Raw genomic sequence first — 20785 nt, forward strand, 5'->3', positions numbered from 1 at the left:
AAGGGAGAAACAAACAAAAATCTCCTTTTCAAGAATTGTGCTTAAACCGCCAGTCTCCTCATTTTCCATAGCGGAGTGGAGCTAACCCTCATTCAACTCACTGCAGAATGACCTTCTATTTGCCTGGTTTTCGGAGCTTTCCGAAACTTTGGAAGAGCACCCCTTACTTTGAGCTGGGCCCCGCGACCTCTCCTGTCTCTCTCTTTCTCGCGGTTACCGGGAACCAACACAGATGGTTTTCTGTTAAAACCACATCCCTTCCAAATGGCAAAGCAATGAATCTGCTGGTTGCCAAGGCTAGAACACTCAAGAAAGGAAATGACAGCAATAGGCAAGTTTCTCCTGATCATTATTTTGCCGCGGGAGCCGCTAAGAAGAGGTCACACGTCAGTAGCAACCCTCAGCATAGAGATCATGCCTTGCCACGTGTGAGCGCTCTCCAGCTTCCAACTAAACCCTTGAATTCCGAAGAGTGGGATAAACTTAAAGAAGATTTCAATGGGAAGGCCAGTTTTGAAGACTGGGTCATTTCCCAGATGGTGCGCAGCTGTAGCTCTATAGATGTAGCTAAGTCTCTCCTGGCATGGGTAGCCACAAAGAACAACGGCATTGTTGGGTATAATTTGCTCGTCAAGTATTTAAGTCTCTGTGTCTCTCATAAGCAGACATCAGAAGTTATTGATGTCTATGAAATCATGAAAGCCAAGTACAAGTGTTTAGAATCCGGGGCTAACACCCTTCTCATCCGGGGACTGATCCCCTCAGACAGATGGAGAGAGGCCTTGCTGCTCCTAGAAGACATTAAAAAAGTCATGGTCCCTTCGAAAAGGAACTACGATGATTGCATACAGGGAGCCCTCCTCCATCAAGATGTGAACGTGGCTTGGGGTTTGTATCAGGAGTTGGTAGGTCATAATCTCATTCCTCTGCTGGAAACTTTAAAAGCCTTCTTTGATTTTGGCAAAGACATAAATGATGATCACTATTCGAACAAACTACTGGACATTCTTTTGTATCTAAGGAATAATCATCTGTATCCTGGAGAGTCATTTGCACACAGTATAAAAGCATGGTTTGAAAGGTAATTTTGATTTTGTGCATATGTTTTATCTCAGTACCTATATTTTAAAAGACCCTTTTTCTGTGTTGTTTATTAGTTGCTGAGACTCATTTTATTCAGATTGGGCTTTTTCCCATCTTGAGGTAAGAATTATTTTACCTTTGAAAGAAAAACATTCTCTTAAGAGAGTGGTAGGAATAATTTGTGTTAAGCTCTACTTGTCACATAAAAGGAAATTATACAGCACCTTTTGTTTTCATATAATAGATTTCTTTATTTCCTGAGACATCTAACATGAATAACGGGCAACATTATAGCAAGAAAAGGGCTTAGGTGTGTGTGGTATGCACACGTGTATGCAAATGCATACTCGAAGGTATGAAGAACACAGTTTGACTTTGGGTATCTTTTATCAAAGTCCACCTTACTCTGAGACAGTCTCTTACTGAACCGAGAGTTAGCATTTTGTCTAGACTGACTGGTTAGAAAGCCCTTAGGTCTGCCTGCCTCCACTCCCATATTTCTGGGGTTGCAGGTACAGCCTCCATGCCAGGCTTGTACATGGGTTCCAGGGATCCAAACTTAGATCTTGCTTGTGCAGCAAACACTGTAACAAATGATCACATTCATATTTTCAAAAGTAGTGATGGAAATAATGTGCTCATAGTTATTCTGTGATTCCATGTCTCATCACTTAGAATGATTAGAGTGGATGGGGCAGTTCCTGATCAATCCTGATACTCAAGCCTTAAATGGAAAACCATCCTTTGTAAGCGGAAGTTCCTGTCCCGCAAGCCGTTCCCAAGTAACCACTCAGAGGCTTAATATTAATTATAAATGCTTGGCTGATAGCTCAGGCTTATTACTAACTAGCTCTTACAACTTAAATTAACCCATTTCTATTAGTCTATGTATCACCACGTGGCTTATGGCTTTACCTGTCCTCCGGCATGTCTTGCTCCTTCTGCGTCTCTTGGCGACTCTTCTGACTCTGCCCTCCTTCTTCCCATCATTCTCAGTTTGGCTTTCCTGCCTCACTTCCTGCCTGGCTACCGATGAGAGTAATACATATTCACAGTGTACAGAAGGATTATCCCATAGCATCCTGCCATTTTATTTTGCGTCTTTCCTTGTCTGGCTGTTCTCCCAAGCTCTCCTTTGCTTTGACTCATGCTATTAATGGCATAACTGTTGATTGCTTCAATCTTTTACTCTCATTTCTTCACCATTAATTTATTTCAGGCCGTTTCCTAAAAGCTCCTTCTTTTTTCTCTTTTTATCATATATCATGTTTACAGAACTTTTAGGTAGAAATCATGTGTAATGATCTTAACGAATTTATTGAGAATCCAAAGAAGAGGAATAAGAGTGTGAAAACCTTGGAGTTTAGGATTTATTCTGTTTTCAAAACACTGGATTTGGAGTAGAGTTTTAGAAAAACAAGTATCAAAACAATGAGAAGAACTGATGGGAGAGAAGTTAAGATCGAAAATAGGGATATTTGTTTGAATGCAATTTTAGATTTGGGTGAGAGGTCATGAGGTGCTGAATTAACTGGTGAAGGAAAGGTAATGGATCAATGATCAATAGGAAGTAATGGTACTTTATATAAGGAAAGGATATGGTGATTGAGAAAGTAAATCAATGGATAATTTTGGATGACTCCAATCACACTAAAACCGTGTATATTTCTGGCATACTGTCTGTTGGGATATCATTCTCAAGCTAATGAGGAATGCCGTTCCTAACAGTGGTCTTAGGAGGTAGCAGCAGTACAAGAGATGAGAGAAATTACTCCACCCAGGCACCATGTCTGATAGCTTTATGAAGACAGTTAGAGCTGAGTGTGATTGAGATATCTCTAAGTTGTTGGTGGTGGCACACTCCTTTAATCCCAGCACTCAGGAGGCAGAGGCAGGAGGATCCTAGTGAGTTCGAGGCCAGTCTGGGATACAGAGTGAGTTCCAGGAAAGGCTCCAAAGCTACACAGAGAAACCCTGTCTCAAAAAAAAAAAAAAGAAAAGAAAAGAAAAATATCATCTCTAGTTTTTGCATACTTCTAGTGAAGGTAGATTTAGACTTGAGTTTTATTGTTATTGTCTCAGACTGGGTCTCTATCTAGCCCTGGCTATTCTGGAGTTCTCTGTGTAGACTAGGCTGGTCTTGAACTCACAGAGATCTGCTTGCCTCTGCCCCCAGTGCTAGAAGTAAAGGTAAGACTTGAAGAGGAGGAGGTGAACCAAGAGGATACTGTAGGATCCAGTAGAATGCTGCCCAGTCCTTAACTCCAACCACAGCCTGCAGCCATTGTGAAAACCATCCTAAGAAAGTATTCTGAACTTCTCAGAGCTCTTTCTTACAGAACGTCTAAATACAGTGACTGTCTGTCTTTAGGTTCAGAAGGAATTTGTAACTTTCTGATAATCTGGTTTTGTAATCTTTTTATGTAGTATTCCTGGAAGACAATGGAAAGGACAGTTCACTACAATCCAGAAAAGGTAAAAACCATTATTTGTCTTCAATTTGTTTGATTCAGATATATTAAGTTCTGTTGGTATTGGCTTAAAAATAGAAAAGTCTGGAGAGATGGCTCAGTGGTTAAGAGCTCCTCCTGCTCTTCCATATGATCTGATTCAGTTCCCAGCACCCACGTCTGGTGGATCACAACTGCCTGTAATTCTAGTTCCAGGGGATCTTCTGCCCTTTTCTGGCCTCTGCCTGTACCTGTGCTCACATGCACACACACACACACACACACACACACACACACACACACACACACACAGACAAACACATAATTAAAAATAAATATTTGGGCTGGCGAGAGCTTCTAGTAATTTAAAAAAATACTTAAGAACACCTTAGAGGCTGGGCGGTGGTGGCGCACGCCTTTAATCTCAGCACTCGGGAGGCAGAGCCAGGCAGATCTCTGTGAGTTCAAGGCCGGCCTGGGCTACCAAGTGAGTTCCAGGAAAGGCGCAAAGCTACACAGAGAAACCCTGTCTCGAAAAACAAAAAAAAAAAAAAAGAAAGAACACCTTAGAGATATAATTAAAGTTCCTGAGAGGAAAAAACCATCTGTTGTGTTTTGAGAGTCTTGATTTGTAGCCTAGGCTGGCTTCAAACGTACAGTGATCCTGCTGCCTTAACCTTCCGTGTGTTGGGATTACAGGCATGTAGACAGATTTTGGAGTGCTCGAAATGTTTTTCCCGTTGATGCTGTGAGTTTTGTGTTAAACCTTAATGATGCTGGCCCCTGGATTGCTGACCCCGTTGTGTTTTAGGAATTACTTTAAATAACTTCATCTAGCTCTTTCTGCTGTCTTTCCCTGTCACCATGATGGTGTGTGTGCTTATCTTGGCTGATGCTCTCAAGAGCATTGGCAATGCTGGAAATCGTGAGCACAGGCCCTCCCTCGGCTGGGCCTGAGGTGTCCAGTTTGTTACTGTGATGAAGCACCGTTACGTTGGCAAATTTGACATCATTGATAATTATAGAGCTGGGGAAATGCTGTGACCCTTACAGGCAGGTTAAATGAGTATGGTGTGCTCACTCCCAGAGCTGATATGTAGATCTAAGACATAGGGAAAGACAGCAGACTATCCCGCTCCCACCGTGCCAGTTTGCCCTCTCTGTGTTAACATTCTCAGTTGGCACCGTGAGCCATGCAGAAACAAGACAAAGACATGCAGGAAAGAAAAGAAAGATTCCTTTTCTTTAAACAAACAGACAAAACCAAAAAACTACTTTAAATTTTCATTTTATTCTGTGTGAAGGTCAGTGGACAACTACCATATACGTTCCCTGGGATTGAAATCAGGTTGTTAGGCTTGGCCGCAGGCCCCTTTACCCGTTGAGCCATATTTGAAGCCCCTGTGATTCTTCTAAGAGTGTAAAGTATACATATACATGAATTCCTTAGCAGAAAAAAAATTTTTTTTTTATTCTAAGATGCCTAGTGATTTTCTCTTCTGAGTTATCTGGCATACTGATAGGAGATATATTTAGGTTTACAAAAAAAAAAGAAAAAAAATTCTAACAAATGTGATGATCACAAAGGTTTAAATGTGTTTTTTGTTTGTTTGTTTTTTGTTTGTATTACATTTCCTTGTGCTGTGGAATTACTAATTTTAGGAAAAAAATTCTTTTCCAAGACATTATTTAATATAAAACATTGCAATTCCAGTGGCCGGTGTTCAAGCTGTGGTAGAACCTTAGAGTCTATTCATCTGAGTCCAGAAGAATATGAATTTCTCAAGGAAAAAATCATGAGGGATGTGATAGATGGCGGTGACCAGTATAAAAAGACAACGCCCAAGGTGAGTCTAACAGGTCTATTGTATTCTTAGATTGCTTGTCGAGAGCAGAGGCCAACAATTGTTTTCTTGTATGGGCCAAATGGCAAGTATTTGGGGCTTTGTGAGCCGTACAGTCTCTGTTGTGATGTTTGGGTTTTGTTACAGTTAAAACAGCAATGGGTAACAGGTAAATGAATGGTTGTGACTGATGTGTTCAAAACTCTTCACCAGGACTGGGAAGGTGGCTCATGGGTGAGGGGTCTGCTGTGTCAGCTGGAGGTCCCAGTGGAGCTACCTAACATTCACAAAACAGCCAGACATGGTAGCCATGCCTGGGGGAGAGCGTGGAGACAGGTGAATTCTGAGGCCTTGCCGATCAGTCGGTCTAGGAGCAGTGAGCTCAAGGTTCAGTGAGAGGCCTTGTCTCAAGATATGAAGTGGAGAGTGATGGAGGAAGACCCCAAAAGTTTACCTCCCACCTCTGTGCTTGCTTACATGGGCACCCCCACCCCCATTTATAAATGCCTGCATACCCATCCTGCCCCTGCAAAACCAAAAAACTATTCATGACAACAAGCAATAGGCTAGATTTAGCCCATGGCTACAATTGCTGGTCTTCCACAGACTAATTTATAGGGTTTTTATTGTTGTTGTTGTTTGAGACAGGGTTTCTCTGTGTAGCCATGGCTGCCCCTGGAACTCACTCTGTAGACGAGCCTGGTCTCTAACTCAGAGATCTACCTGCCTCTGCCTCCTGAGGGCTGGGATTAAAGGTGTGTACCACTACACCTAGCTCTTCAGCAAATTCTTATGAAAATACTGTATTTTCTCATAACCTAACTAGTCAGGACAATTGAGGGTAACTTGATAAAATTATGTTGACATTTTCTTCATAGTGAATTTGATCTTTAAGTTATTTATAGTAACTTCATTTTGCTTACCTGTAATACATTATGCTGAGAACTGAGATTAAGTTGCGTATTTTTGAGTCAGGATTGTCCAGGATGGCCTGGAACTCGCTCTACAGGCCAGGCTGGCCTCCAACTGTGATCCTCCTGCCTTAGTGCTGTCCCACAAGGGGATGAGATGATGTCCTGACGGTCTTTCTTGGGGAAAAGTTGCCCATCATCTCACTGAATCATTTTGTTGTTGTTAGTTACCAAATAAAAATGAGAAGTGGTCGTTATTTTGCCTTCTCATCTTGACTTACAGTTGTCAAAACATGTTCTTTTTGTTGTTGTTTCATTTTGTTTTCCAAGACAGGGTTTCTCTGTGTAACTCTGGCTGTCCTGAATCTCACTCTGTAGCCCAGGCTGGCCTTGAACACACAGAGATCCACTGGCCTCTGCCTCCTGACTGCTGGGAATAAAGGCGTGCGCCATCATCGCCTAGCTCAAAAAATATTCTTATGTTATTTAAAGACCTTCATCTTAGAATAAAGTAAAACTTTCAGTATAATAATAATATATATATTATAATTATATAATAATGCCTCACTGAGCATGGTGACACAGGACTGTAATCCCAGCACTTGAGAGGGAGAGGCAGGCAGATGTCTGTGAGTTTGAGGCCAGCCTGGTCTACAGAGTGAGTTCCAGGAAAGGCACCAAAGCTACCCAGAGAAACCCTGTCTTGAAAAAAACAACAACAATAAAAAAAAGAAATGTGTTTTATAATTTTTCCCCCTGATCAGGATAATTACATTTGTTTAGATTTATTTACTTTATATGTATGAATGTTTGCCTGCATCTATGTGTGTGCACCATATGTGTGCCTGGTGCCCATGAAAGACAGAAAAAGGCATCCGACCCCTGGAACTGGAGTTACAGATGGTTGTAAGTCACCATGTGGGTGCTGGAAACTGAACCTGGATCCTCTGCAAGAACAAGTGCTTTACACCTCTGAGCCACCTCTCCAGTGCCCCCCATTTCCACCCCCTTCAGTTCTTCTAGTGCCCCCCTCAAGTTTATGACCTCATCATCTTTCATTATTGTTGTTGCGGGCCTTGTCTTGCAGAGGACCTCAGTTCAGTTCTCAGCACCCGTATGGGGACTTACAACTGCCCATAACTTCTCTTCCTGGTGCCCTCTTCTGGCCTCCACCTGGCACACACGGAGAACACATACACACGTGTAGCAATACACATAAAAATGTATCTTTGAAAATGATTGTTGTTTTATATATGCACCTTTGTATGTTTAAATAAACCTACTGAATCCATTCAGTGTTGCTCATCCATGTGACTGCTCAGGATTGGATAATCTATAGTCTAGATGATTAATTTTATGCATGGTTTCTCAAATTTTATATCTGTGAATCATGAGACGATCTTAAAATGCCAATTCTAAATGAGCTGTCAGGAATGAGGCCAAAGATTCTGTATTTCAAACAAGTGCCAGATGATGTGATTTTGGTCTTTGGTAGTGAGACCGTAGGCTGTTTTTGTTGTTGGTTTTGGTTTTGTAGGTGATTTTGGTCTTCGGTAGTGAGACCGTAGGCTGTTTTTGTTTGTTGGTTTTGTTTTTGTAGGTGATTTTGGTCTTCGGTAGTGAGACCGTAGGCTGTCTGTCTGCTTTGTCCTCATTGGTTTGGTGCACTTGCCTTTGAATTTGCTACATGTCACATGCTTCTCGGTGTAACACACAACTCACTGTCGCTGTCGCTGATGCGCATTTGCTTGGGGCAGGGGTTTGTTTTTGTGACACGGGACAGAAACAGGGTCTCGCACACATGCTAGGGAAACACTCTACCACTAAGCTCCAAGCTCCAGTCTCTGATGCTCTTTGATCCCTTGGTTAGGAGAGTGAGTGCCCGACCTCCCTGTTGTAAAGGCACATGTCCCCTTGTGGTTAATAAACATCCCACGGCCATGCTGATGTCACATCTCCATTAACCTGTCACTCAGTGTTGTTAGCATTATGGAGATGATGCCTGCTTTCTGAAAGTGCAAAGAGGTGCTTTTTTTTTTTTTTTTTTTTTTTTTTTGGTTTTTTGAGACAGGGTTTCTCTGTGTAGCTTTGCGCCTTTCCTGGAACTCACTTGGTAGCCCAAGCTGGCCTCGAACTCACAGAGATCCGCCTGGCTCTGCCTCCTGAGTGCTGGGATTAAAGGCGTGCGCCACCACCGCCCGGCCTGCAAAGAGGTGCTTTTGTCATTATTCAGTTCGTTCCTAGTAACTGATGCTACGCTGGCTGAAATATTTCTTCCCTCTTTCTGTCTTATTTGTTTTTCGTCATCAGTGTGGACAGGAGGACTCTCCCGGTACTCTCTCTGGGTTAGGCAGGACCCACTGCTGTCGTTTATGTTGATTTCCCGTCTGTGGCTAGGCGGAGCCCCTTCCAATCAGTCCCGCCTCTTCTGACAGCTGCCCAGTCCTGTCCCAGGCACTCACCCTAGGGCGCTCCTACCCCACTTGTGAGCTCTCCCAATTGGACTCTTCTGTTTACCGCTGCCACTGGCTCTGCATTGCTGGAACTCATTTTAAATACTCAGTTATTCTAAATGGACGGAAGGAAGAGTTGTTCATTTTTCTGTGTTGATTTCAACCCAGATGAAATCTTCCGCTTGGATACTGTTAATTCTAGATTCTAGACAGTGAGTGCTTCAAATAGCAAAGAAGTTGATGTATTTAATCAGCCCAGCTCACAGAGCAGCTGTTTCTCTTCATAGAGGTTTGGAACACAGTTTTCTCCTTGGCTCTATACTGGTGGTCTTTCCCCTTCCTTGTCTCCTAATTCTTGGAGTAAAAAATGATAACGCTATTAAAAAATAATAGCTACTATTATTAAATATATTTAATAATTACTGTCAATGGAAGAAAAATACAGCTGTTATCTTAAAGGGAGTATCATAGTTTACTCTGGGATGAATTATGAGTGACCATGGTGCAGGAATGTAGATTCAAGTTACCCCAAATTCTGTGGTCCAAAGTGGCAATAGTTTCATTAAATTTTTATAGAAATAAAACAAAGAGTCATAAGTTAAGACACTTTTAAAATAGAATAGTGGAAATATCACATAGGCAGGTTATAACAAGAGGGGAGATCTCTGTTACAGGCCTCAGAAACCCTGATGACATTCTAAGCCTTTGGGCTGGTGGAAGCTAAGTGTTTGTTTCCATTTACCTAATGCTCACAGGATGTTAGGGCACACACAGAAGTGGGCAATAAGTCGCTATTCAGAGGGATTATATAGCGGGAGATAAATCAGCCCTGGACCTTCAACATTCGATTTTCATAATCATTAGAGTTCTGATCAGTCCATGAGCCTTTGAAAATGTTGCATGTGAGTGCAGCTTTCTTCTGGGAACCTCGCTTAACTTCATGTGTGTCACGCACTTCTCAGCCTGTTACAGTCACAAAGTCACAAAAACGTCACAAGGATACTAGCATTTCCAAGTCAGGAAGCTCAGGCTGAGAAGTGTAGCTGTGGTCAGAGTGCAGTGGGTGTGTGGCTGGCTTGATTTGGGATTCCATTTCTGCAGGCTAGGTGAGGCAGGCGTGGGCTTAGAGCATGTCTGCCGAACAGGAATGAAACCAACTCATTCTGAGCTTAGAGGGAGGAATTAAAGATGATGGGTAAGTTAGCTGGACAGATGAGGTAAAGAACTTAGGGCTTTTGTTCAGACTTCTCATTTCTCTGAAGTGCAGGAACAAATTGTTCATTTAAAGGAAAGAAAAATGATGGTAGCATTAGGGAACTTGAATCGTTAAGGTCTTGGAAGTTTGGATTATTTGTAAAACGATGAATCAAAGTGTTGCTCCAGTGCCCCAGTTGAGGCTGGAGGGTGTATTACTAATGGCATCGATCTTTCACAACAAGCCGTTTTGAGTTATAGGAACAGAAAAGACAGATGGATTTGATGGCACGAGATTTTGCTAGTCTGGTTCAGCCGGGCGAACGGGGAAATGAGAGTTGGAAGTACGAATGAGAGAGTGACTTGGTGATGAGACCACGTTTAATACAGAAGGAGATGAAGATGTGTGGAGGTAATAGAGATGAGATGAAGAGGGAGCTCCTTGAAGTTGAAGAGCGAGCTTAAAGGCGTCGGGGTGGCAATCAGGTTTCCGTGAATGTTGCCTTGAGTTGGATTCTAGAGTGTGTGTGGAGTGAGAGCCAGGTAGAGTTGAGCAGATGACCTTGAAGCCTGAAATGCCAGCAGCTCATACACAGAGATGGTGAGAGTGTCCATGGATACGATTTATTTTCATTTTATTTACTTTTTTTTTTTTCAGTTCTAGGAGCAAACCCTGTGCCTTCTCCCTATCTGTCAAGTGTGCTACCATTGAGCTATACTGCTAGCCCTATATGATAATCTGTATCTTTCCTTCCCTCTATCAGCCTTCCCCCTTTTCAAAGTCTCTTCTTTCTTTCTTTTCTTTCTTTCTTTCTTTTTTTTTTTTTTTTTTTTAGACAGAGCTTCTGCCAGGTGTGGTGGCACATACCTTTAATCCCAGCACTCAGGAGGCAGAAGCAGGTGGATCTCTGTGAGTTCGAGGACAGCCTGGTCTACAGAATTCCAGGACAGCCAGGGATACACAGGGAAACCCTGCCTCAAAACAGGTGTAGTTCTGGTTGACCTCTGTAGTTCTGTGTAGCCCTGAGTATCCCTGGCTGACCTGAACTCACTCTGTAGACCATGCTGGCCTGGAACTCACAGAGATCTACCTGCTTCTGCCTCCCAAGTGCTGGGATTAGAGACACCTGGCCCTCCCTATATGATACTTTAAAGTAATAATTGCAACCACATCTATGACATGCTTGCCATGTTCCAACATTTTGCTCTGCTGCTTAGGTTGGGGATGAAAACTGAGTCAGGTACCAACTTCTTGATCAATATGCTGGTGTCTGGGATAATGCGTAGCAAAGAAGGAGGGATGCAGAATGATAGAGATCAAGGGTCAGTAAACTATGGATCACAGAGCAAATAGGACTGCTACTTGTTTGTGTAAATAAAAATTTATTGGAACATAGACAGAATCATTTATGTATGTACTATTTGTGGCTGTGTTTATCCTGAAGAATCGAGTAGGTACATAAGACCATGTGGCTTGTAGAGCTGAAATACTTACCATTTGGCACGTTACAGAAAACATTAGCCAACCTGTGATCCAGGTGAATGTCAGAGGCCTCAGGGGAGAACAAGTCACGAGTCTAAAGAGCAGTGGGGAGCGAAGGCCCCAGGATCCTTGGTTGTCCTGTGTTTGTCGTGTGCGCAGGATGCATCGTTAGAGAGGAGACGGAAATTCTGTTGTAAGCTAGCCAGGGGGCTTCTCGGTATGGAGCCTAAGTGAGGGTAGAGAAGCCGCTTCATGAGGATGGCTAAGGAGTGCTGCACTTCGGGACCGTCTTAGGGACAGACCAGTGTTTGATTTGTTAGCAGTGACTGGGGAAGCGGGGGAGATAGAAGGGTGCAGATTTTGAAGTGGGTGCTGGGATGGACGACTCCCTTGTTTATCTTCTTCCAGCCTCTGGAGTAACACTGATTAGAAAGAGGTTTGAGGGGAAGATGATCCTTTCATCTCTGATACTGTGTTCTAGTGTGAGGAGAAGATGAGGCCCTGGGTCGAGCTTTGAGAGGAGGGTTAATGTTGGAGGTTTGGGGCGCCATCCTCATGATAGTAAGCTAAGTCCTGAGGATGGCTGAGCTCATCCAGAAAGCGGGGGAAGAGCAGTGGGTCCATTGAGAACTCGGTGGGGACGGGTGGGGATAACGGCATGGGAGGGAGGTAAGAGTGTCACTGTGGACGGGACAGTGCTCAGTGCAATGACAGACTCCAGGGAGGGGACAGGGCCGTGGAGATTTGGTAAGAACCGAGCAGTGACTTAGTAACCAGGAGCTCACCGAGGGCCACAGGAACAGCAGATTAGGCAGGACTTTCAAGGCCAAGGTCAGCCAGGTTAGAGCACAGAATGAACACACTCGGTGTCGATCTGTTTTTGAAATGCTTACTTAAAAATAAGAACGAGATGGGTCGTTCATGGCGAGAGAGTGGTGGGGACAAGAAAGGAGGGCAATTGTCTGCCTGTTCATAGGATGAGGAAGACATTCATGAAGATAAAAATGTTGAATAAGGGTTGGAGAGATGGCTCCGTGGATAAGAGCACTAGCTGTTCTTCCAGAGGACCCAAGTTCAATTCCCAGCACCCACATGGCAGCTCATAACTTAATTAACTATCTGTAACTTCAGTTCCAGGGGATGCAGTGCCCTTCTTCTGCTTTCTATGCACACTATATACATGTGCTGCGCGCACACACACACACACACACACACACACACACACACACACACACACACAAATGTAAAAGAAGAAGAGTTGCCAGGAAAAGAGTATTCACAGATGGAGAGGTGAGAAATGGAAATCCTACCCAAGACTGCAGGAAGAACATGGGTGTGGATGATCATTTGGTTATCTCTCAATATCTTTCAGGGATGGATTCCGGGACTCTCCTGGGTCAAAACTCGGATGCTCAAGTCTCTTCCATCATATGACATACGGTTTGCATGTGCAAAATAGTGAATTAGTGAATTTGTAGACATTATTCTGTGATTGTGTAATTTCGTATTATTTCCGACAGAGCGTGACTCACTGAGGGTGTTGATAGATTACGTACTGAGCAGCATTGAAGCTGCTCACAGCACACCCTGTAATCCCCATGCTTGGGAAGATGAAGCCAGTAGATTGCATGGCCGAGGCCAGCTATAGCAAGATTTGTCTAAAACAAAACGAACAAAACCCAAAACCACTCAAGAGCATTGAGTTCTGTTAACAGATGTAGCAGGTGGGTACCTAGAAAATACTTCACGTGACTCACACGGGTCAGAAATAAGTAGGAGAGGAAAGTCCACAGAGCACCTTGCAAGAGAAGCCAAAGCACTGGAGGCTCGGGTCTGGGGTCAGCTTTTGTTTCTGTCCTGTGGATCAAACCCGGAGCCTCCCCATGCGTAGGCAAGCATCCTTCTTCTACTGAGCCATGCCCCCAGACTACAGAAAGAAAGGGGATGTCAGGGGGAGGGGTGGTGGTGGTGGTGCACACTTCCTAGCACTTGGGAGGCAGAGGCAGGAGGATCTCTATGATTTCAAGACCAGCATGATCTACGTAGCTAATTTCAGTATAGTAAGGGCTATATAGAGAGACTTGTCAGAAAACAAACAAACAAACAAACAAACAAAAAAAAAAAAAAAAGGAAAAGAGAGAGGGAGGTGGACAGGGGGTACACATTTGTCCTTTGGGACCCATGGGGACTTGGTTCTAAGACCCACTTGCCTTCCTAGTGTCCTCGAAGGCCAGAAGAGGACACCGGTTTCCCTGGAACTGGAATTGTAGATGGTTGTGAGCTGCCATGTGGGTGCTGGGGTTTCGACCCCTGCACCTCTGGAAGAGTATCCGATGCTCTTAATTTCTGAGCCATCTCCCCAACCCCAAAACCCATTCTTATGACTTCATTTTACCTTACTTTGTTGTTTGTTTTTATTTTTTGTTTTATTTGAGGCAGGGCCTTCCAAGTGCTGAGCCAACACACCAGGGTCCCCATGACCACTTCAGGGTGTCCCCAGCTTCAGAAGACAGCTCATGCCTGTAATTCCAGCTCTTTGTGAGGTGGAGACAGGAGAGTAGGAGTTAAGGTCAATATCTATATCTGTATCTCTCTCTCTCTATATATATATATCTAGATCTAGATATATCTATATCAAGTTAAAGGCCAAGTTGGGTTGCATGAGACCTTGTCTCAAAAAAAAACCAACAAGCCAGGTGGTGGTGGCGCACGCCTTTAATCCCAGCACTTGGGAGGCAGAGCCAGGCGGATCTCTGTGAGTTCGAGGCCAGCCTGGTCTCCAAAGTGAGTTCCAGGAAAGGCGCAAAGCTACACAGAGAAACCCTGTCTCAAAAAAAAAAAAAAAAAACCAAAATTAAGTGTAAAGTTTCTCCAAATGTAGTAACGTTCTGAGATACTGAGGGATGAGACTTTCAATACATGGAATTTGTTGCTGTATGGTTCATCTCATAATACTATTTACTGTAGATATGTATTAAAACATTATTTTACCAGGTGCTGTGACTCATGCCTACAATTGCCCCTTTCAAAACAAAACAAAACAGAACAAAAAATCAGCTAACATTATAGCCAACCCTTTAGGTTATTTGGTCCTAGGAACATTACAGAAATCTAGATGACAAATAACTGCCTACTTTCTGTGGCCTGCTTATAATTTGGGATTATGAAGTATAACAAGGAGTGATTTGCTAAATCCAGGTAGAGTTTCTTTGTCTACTTTCAAATAACTTATGGTACCCTCTGACCTCCACAATCACCCAAGAGAGGCGTGATTGAAGTTGCTTTGAACTTATGTGTTTCCCCCAAATAGTACTTTTGTTCAAAACAAAACTAATGAGGTGGCCCCTCTAATGAAATGTCTGTTGTCCCTAGTTAAGGATCTTAAACATGCTGATATCTGAGTCCCACCCACAGGACATTTCTATTTTTAAAATTTTCTTTTTATTTTTACTTACTTGTGTGTCTGGGCTTGTGTGGGCTGGTGCCCACAGAGGACAGAGGAGGAGGGCATTGTATCCCCTGGAGCTGAAGAACAGGCTGTTGCCGGTGCTCTTACCTGATGAACCGTCTCTCCAGCTCCAGACTTTTATTTTTTAAGTATAGATTTATTGGACTGTGTTTGCCATAGAAGAAACGGCCCATGAAGTGTTTAACTTGGTGAGTTTTGACGTACTTGCTTGTCATACAAGCCTGACACCGGAGGCCACGCCCCCAAACCACAGCGGAAGGAGAAAACCAAATTCTGAAAATTGTCCTTTTGTTTCGTATCCTTGTGTGGCATGCACCTGCCTGCACTCCTGCACACACGCACAACATACTGACAACACATATATAAAATTTCTAGTTATTGCGCGAGTCCGTCTGTGCTTTTACATTAGTTTTCCATGACAGCCCTGACAAATGCCGCAAACTGGATGACTTAAAATGACAGAATGATCCCAGCATGGTCCTGGCGGCTGGAAGTGTGAAATCAAGGTGTTGCCTGCCATGCGGCTTCTGGAGGCTCCAGGGAAGAGCCCCGCCCCCTCCTTTCCAGCTTCGGAAACTTTCTATTCCTGAACATTTTCTACTCTTCCCCCTCTTTTTTCTTCATATCTTAAATATCCTGATTTCACTCCTCTGGCTTGGGAGGGTCCAGGGTTAGGATTTTCCAAAACTCCCAGCTGACTTTCAGTTACAACTGGGGCTGAGAATGACCGCTTGTAATGTGAGATTTTGACGACCTTACTGCGGAGCAGCTTTTCTGTGGGGTAGAGAGAACGCCTCTCCAAAGACGTAAGAGCAAAGAAGGTCATTTTTTAGTTTTTCCGTTTTTAATTAATTAGTTAATTGGTTTTGAGACACAAAGTAACTCTTCTGTTTTGTTTTGCTTGTTTGTTTTCTGAGACAAGGTCTCTGCATAGCCTTGGCTGTCCTGGGTGGTGATTCCCCTGCAGGCTTACAGCAGGCAGGGAAGAGACGATGGTCTGTGAAGAGACCAGAATGAAGCTTGGCTCAGCTCGGTTTTATTGTAACCAGTGCTGGACCAGGACTTCTAGAGTCTGGCTCAGGTCATTTTACTTTAGTCATATTTAAACACAGCGCAATTTTGGAAAAAGTATTCAGGTAACAACTAACTCAGCCCCAAGCGCACACAATAAACTAAGACATGTTTACATTGAGATTCCTTACAAAGTACATCTGGCCTCTTTTACAAGAATGGGTACTGTTGACTCAGAGATAGTGCCCAAGGTTTAGGGTCTAGGGAGTTTGACTGAGGTAACATAATGCCTGTGGGTGTCAGGATTGGCTTGGCCCTAAGGTAACATAGAAGTCACTTAGGCTGCTGTAAAGCACAAGTGACCTCACTCCTAGGAATGGGTTTATGGTCTAAAAGCAATGCTTAAGATTTGGGGAAAAAGTCTTGGATGAGTAAAAACCTAAATTCTGGGCGATAAGGCAGAGCCTGTCTCGTTGGACAGCAAAGGATCCTCAGGTTGTAAAATGACGTCATTGCTAGTGTTCCAGGAAGACCGCTTCTTCCCTCATTTTGGTGAAGAGGTAAACTGTGTGTTTAACTTTCCTGCTTCTCCAATGCTTATCTGTGTGCACAGGGCTCTTTGTTCTCTACAGTCCTGGAACTCGGTATGTAGACCAGGCTGGCCTCAGACTGACAGAGATCCACCTGTCTCTGCACGCTGCACACACACGCACACGCACACGCACACGCACACACACACTCACACACATTGCTGGGATTAAAGGTGTGCACCACTTCTCTGGGCATAGATTTAGTCGCCCAGGTGGTCTAATATTAACTATGTAGCCCAGACTGGCTTTGAACTCATGACAATCTGCCAGCCTCAGTCAGTCTCTCTGGCTGCCAGGATTTCCTATTTCAAACATTTGTTTGTTGTGCTTAGACAGTATAGCCACCAGGTGGCAGTAGTGTAACGTGTAAATTCTAGATCATGCGGGCAAGTCAATGTTAAAGGTTTGGATTCTCAAAGGGACAGGTGTTTGTCGTTGTTTTCAGTTAGGTGGGTAAAGAGAGGAGCTTTGGGCATGAAGTTTAACTGAACAACGCAGAACTCCAAGTCATTTAACCCAAGACTAATTGTGTGGGCATCAATGAAAATTAAAAAAAAGATACGGGTCAAGCATGGTGGCCCACAGCCCTCTTGCCCTGACCCCCCAAATGGTGGGGTTTACAGCCCACCACATCACCTAGGCTCACACTTTGTCCTTTGTTTGTTTTGAGACAGGGTTTCTCTACATGGCCCTGCCTGTCCTGAAACTCATTATGTAGACCAGGTTGGCCTTGAACTCAGGGAGATCCACTACCTCTGCCTCAACTGCTGGGATTAAATATGTGTGCCACCAAACTCGGCTTGTCCTTTATTCTTAACAAAAAAATTAAATTACAGTCAGTTTTTTGGTTTTGTTTTTCTTATAGACAATTGCTCACGTAAGAATTCAGTTCTTTAGGAGCTGGTTGTCAGAGCATTTGGCTAGGACTGGAGAAGCCCTTGTTTGGTGCCCAGTTCCTTATAAACCCGACGTGATAGCACATGTAACCCTACAGTTCAGCAGGCAGAGGCCAGGGTACCAGAGCCTCATACATAGCTCATCCTTGGCTACAGAGTGAGTGCAAAGCCCGTCTGAGATAATGAGACTGCCTCAAAAATAAACAAATAAGTAACTAACTAAATATAATTCCCTAAGCTTTCATTAAGGAAAATGTCAGACATGTGGAAAAGTAGAGAGGGGTACAATGGACCACCCCTTCAGTATACTGTCGTGTTCGTGTGTGTCCCCACCATTTCCCCTCTGCCTCTGACTAATGTGACACATTCTAGCAATTATTTATCCTAAAGTTACAGATTCACTTTTAAGTAGCTTTCTTTGTTTCCCTTATCTTAAAAAAAATTCCTTTGTAAGGTTATGCTTTTCTTGCATATTTAAAAATAACATTTCTTAAAATTTTTGGTTTCAAACCTTTTTATATTCTTACACATTATTGAGGGGTGGGAAAGGCGGCTCATTGGGGAAGGACTTGCTGTGTAGCATGAGGACCCGAGTTCAGATCCCCAGCACCCACATGAAGGCCAGGCGTGGCGGGTGTGTTAGCTGTTCTGGGAGGGGTGGAGATAGGTGGGCTCTGGGGACTCGGTGGCCAGCCATCTAGAGGAAGCTCCAAGTCTGGTGAGAGACCGTGCCTCACAGAGTAGGTTGGAAAGCAATAGAGGAAAACACCCATGCTTGAGTTCTGGTCACTGCCCGAACACACTCAAGCACCTGTGTGTGCATGTACCCCACACAGGCATCACATTCGTGTGTGTGCACACACACACATACCCATACTTGAGTCTGGTCTCTGCACAAACACACTCAGGCACCTGTGTGTTCACATATACCCCACACAGGCACACACACACACACACACACACACACACACACACACACACACACATAGTGGGAACTTGAGAGCTGTTTTATGTGAGTTGTATCTACTGATGTTTCTGGTTTAGAAATGTATTCTGGCTGGGTGGTAATGACACACGCCTTTAATCCCAGCCCTTGGGAGACAGAGGCAGGTGGATCTCTGTGAGTTCGAGAACAGCCTGGGCTACAGAGTGAGTTCCAGGACAGCCAGAGCTGTTACACAGAGAAACCCTGACGCTAAAAAAACCAAAGAAAGAAATGTATTCTGATTGCCTTTAAAATCAGAACTATTACATGGGCACATTTTATGGAAATTTTGTTCAAAACAAAAAATAAATAGTACCAGTGAGAAAGAGCTGCATTATTTATCTTTGCAAGTCTCTAATTATACAGCCCAATAGACCACTTTTTTTTTGTTGTTGTTGTTTGTTTTTTTGGTTTTTTGAGACAGGGTTTCTCTGTGTAGCTTTGTGCCTTTCCTGGAACTCACTTGGTAGCCCAGGCTGGCCTCGAACTCACAGAGATCCGCCTGGCTCTGCCTCCCGAGTGCTGGGATTAAAGGCGTGCGCCACCACCGCCCGGCCCAATAGACCACTTTTTAAAATGGCAAAACAACTTACATTCAGACATAGCCAGCTGGACTTAATTCACATAACTCCAGCTCTGTTGGCACTGTCCAGAGCATCACAGTCAGGAGAGAGATGAGCAGAAGCTGTGGCAATGTCATGGAGCTTCTCCAGTGTGATGCTTGTTGACCTTGACAGAGTGTTGTCCTCCTGGAGCCAGAATTTGATGTTGCTCTATAGTGGACCAGACAGGTTTTTCTCCAGGCTTTCTTCAGGGATATTGGTGCTGTTTTGGGAGCTGAAATGTCTTAAGCTGTAGAGTTATAATATGCAGTTATAATTGTGTGTGTATGTGTGTGTATGTGTGTGTGAGAGAGAGAGAGACAGACAGACAGACAGTGGATAGTTTTAATAATTTTTTTCTTAATTATGAGTTGTTTAAAATAGGTTATCACTGTGTAGCCCATGTTACCCTCAAGTTCACTATGTAGTTCAGGCTAGCCTTGAACTCACCATCCTCTTGTTTTAGCCTTCTGAGTGCTAGAATTACAGGTGTTCTCCAGTATGCCCAACTCAGAACTGCTCTTTCTGGCTTTGAATTTGGCTGTGGGAGAGATGTGGGTTTCTTACTTTGCGTCCAGATATCTTTTTTTTTATGTATATGAGTGTTTTGCATGCATGTATGTCTGTGTACCACTTGCATGTCTGATGCCTGCAGAAGACAGGAGGGGATGTCAGCTCCTCTGGAACTGGAGTTACAGAAGGTTGCAAGCCACCATGTGGATGATAGGAACTGAACCTTAACTGAACTCTTAGCTGCTGAGCCGTGTCTCCAGTCCCTCAAATATCATCTTAATGAAAGAGTTGACAGCCAGCCTGGGCTGTATAGTCAAACCCTGACTCAAAAAAGAAAAAAAGATAATCGAATAGACCACTGGAGGGGCTGAGGGGGTGGCTTGGGGGGGTGGTGGTAAAAGCTCCTGTCCCAGGCCTGAGGACCTGAGTTCAAATCTCCAGAATCCACGTAAAAGCCTGTCACATGGTGCAGGCGTCTGTAATAGCGATGTTCCTACAGAGGGGAGACAGGGAGGCAGGAGGTTCCCAAGAATTTGGCAAGGTAGTTATCGTGGTTTGCCCAGCAGCAAAACAAAGAGACTTTCAAAAAAAGGTAGAAGGTGTGAAGACCAACACCTAGAGTCCTCCGACCTCCACACACCTGCACTCACACACATAATATATACACACATCCTGAACATCCAGAATTTGGGATTCTCTTTCCTGAGAAAGGAGGAAGGCAGCCGGGCGGTGGTGGCGCACACCTTTAATCCCAGCACTCGAGAGGCAGAGCCAGGCAGATCTCTGTGAGTTCGAGGCCAGCCTGGTCTACAGAGTGAGTTCCAGGAAAGGCACAAAAACTACACAGAGAAACCATGTCTCGAAAAACCAAAAAAAAAAAAAAAAAAAAAAAAAGAAAAAAAAAAGAAAAGAAAGAAAGAGGAAGGCAATGGTACATTTGTTTGAATTCTCATGATGACGTTGAAATCAAACCATTAGTCTCTCTTGATAGTATGTCTTCGGTTAATTGACAGAAGGGAGGCCTTCTGATGTGTCTCTAATACAGGAAGTGTGATGCATCAAGACGGCAGTGTAAGAACTGATGTAAGAGGGCATTGTTTTTGTTCAAGACAGGATCTCACTGTGTAGCCCTGACTGACCTGAACTCCTGTGTAAACCCTGCTGGCCTTGAACTCACAGAGCTCTTCCTGCCTTTGCCTCCCAAGTGCTGGGATTAAAGGTGTGTGCCGCTGTACTCGTGTTCTACAGGTTTTCGGGTTTGTTCTTCATTGGGTCAAGTCAGAGGGCAGAAATCCCAACTG

At 43.8% G+C, this 20785-nt stretch overlaps 1 protein-coding gene across 4 annotated transcripts in view; it reads left to right on the top strand.

Moving 5' to 3' along the window:
* The first annotated feature begins 1 nt into the window (after position 1).
* Prorp (protein only RNase P catalytic subunit) overlaps positions 2–20785 on the top strand; it is a 100734-nt gene continuing 79950 nt past the window's right edge. For all 4 annotated transcript variants that reach the window (XM_059279817.1, XM_059279821.1, XM_059279819.1 and 1 more), the window contains exons 1-3: positions 2–1081; positions 3511–3558; positions 5248–5380. In XM_059279817.1, the coding sequence (XP_059135800.1) occupies positions 108–1081; positions 3511–3558; positions 5248–5380 (1155 nt within the window). In that variant the 5' untranslated portion in view covers positions 2–107. The remainder of the gene's footprint in view (positions 1082–3510; positions 3559–5247; positions 5381–20785) is intronic.

This window comes from Peromyscus eremicus, chromosome 14 (assembly GCF_949786415.1).
Source record: "Peromyscus eremicus chromosome 14, PerEre_H2_v1, whole genome shotgun sequence".
Lineage (NCBI taxonomy): Eukaryota > Metazoa > Chordata > Mammalia > Rodentia > Cricetidae > Peromyscus > Peromyscus eremicus.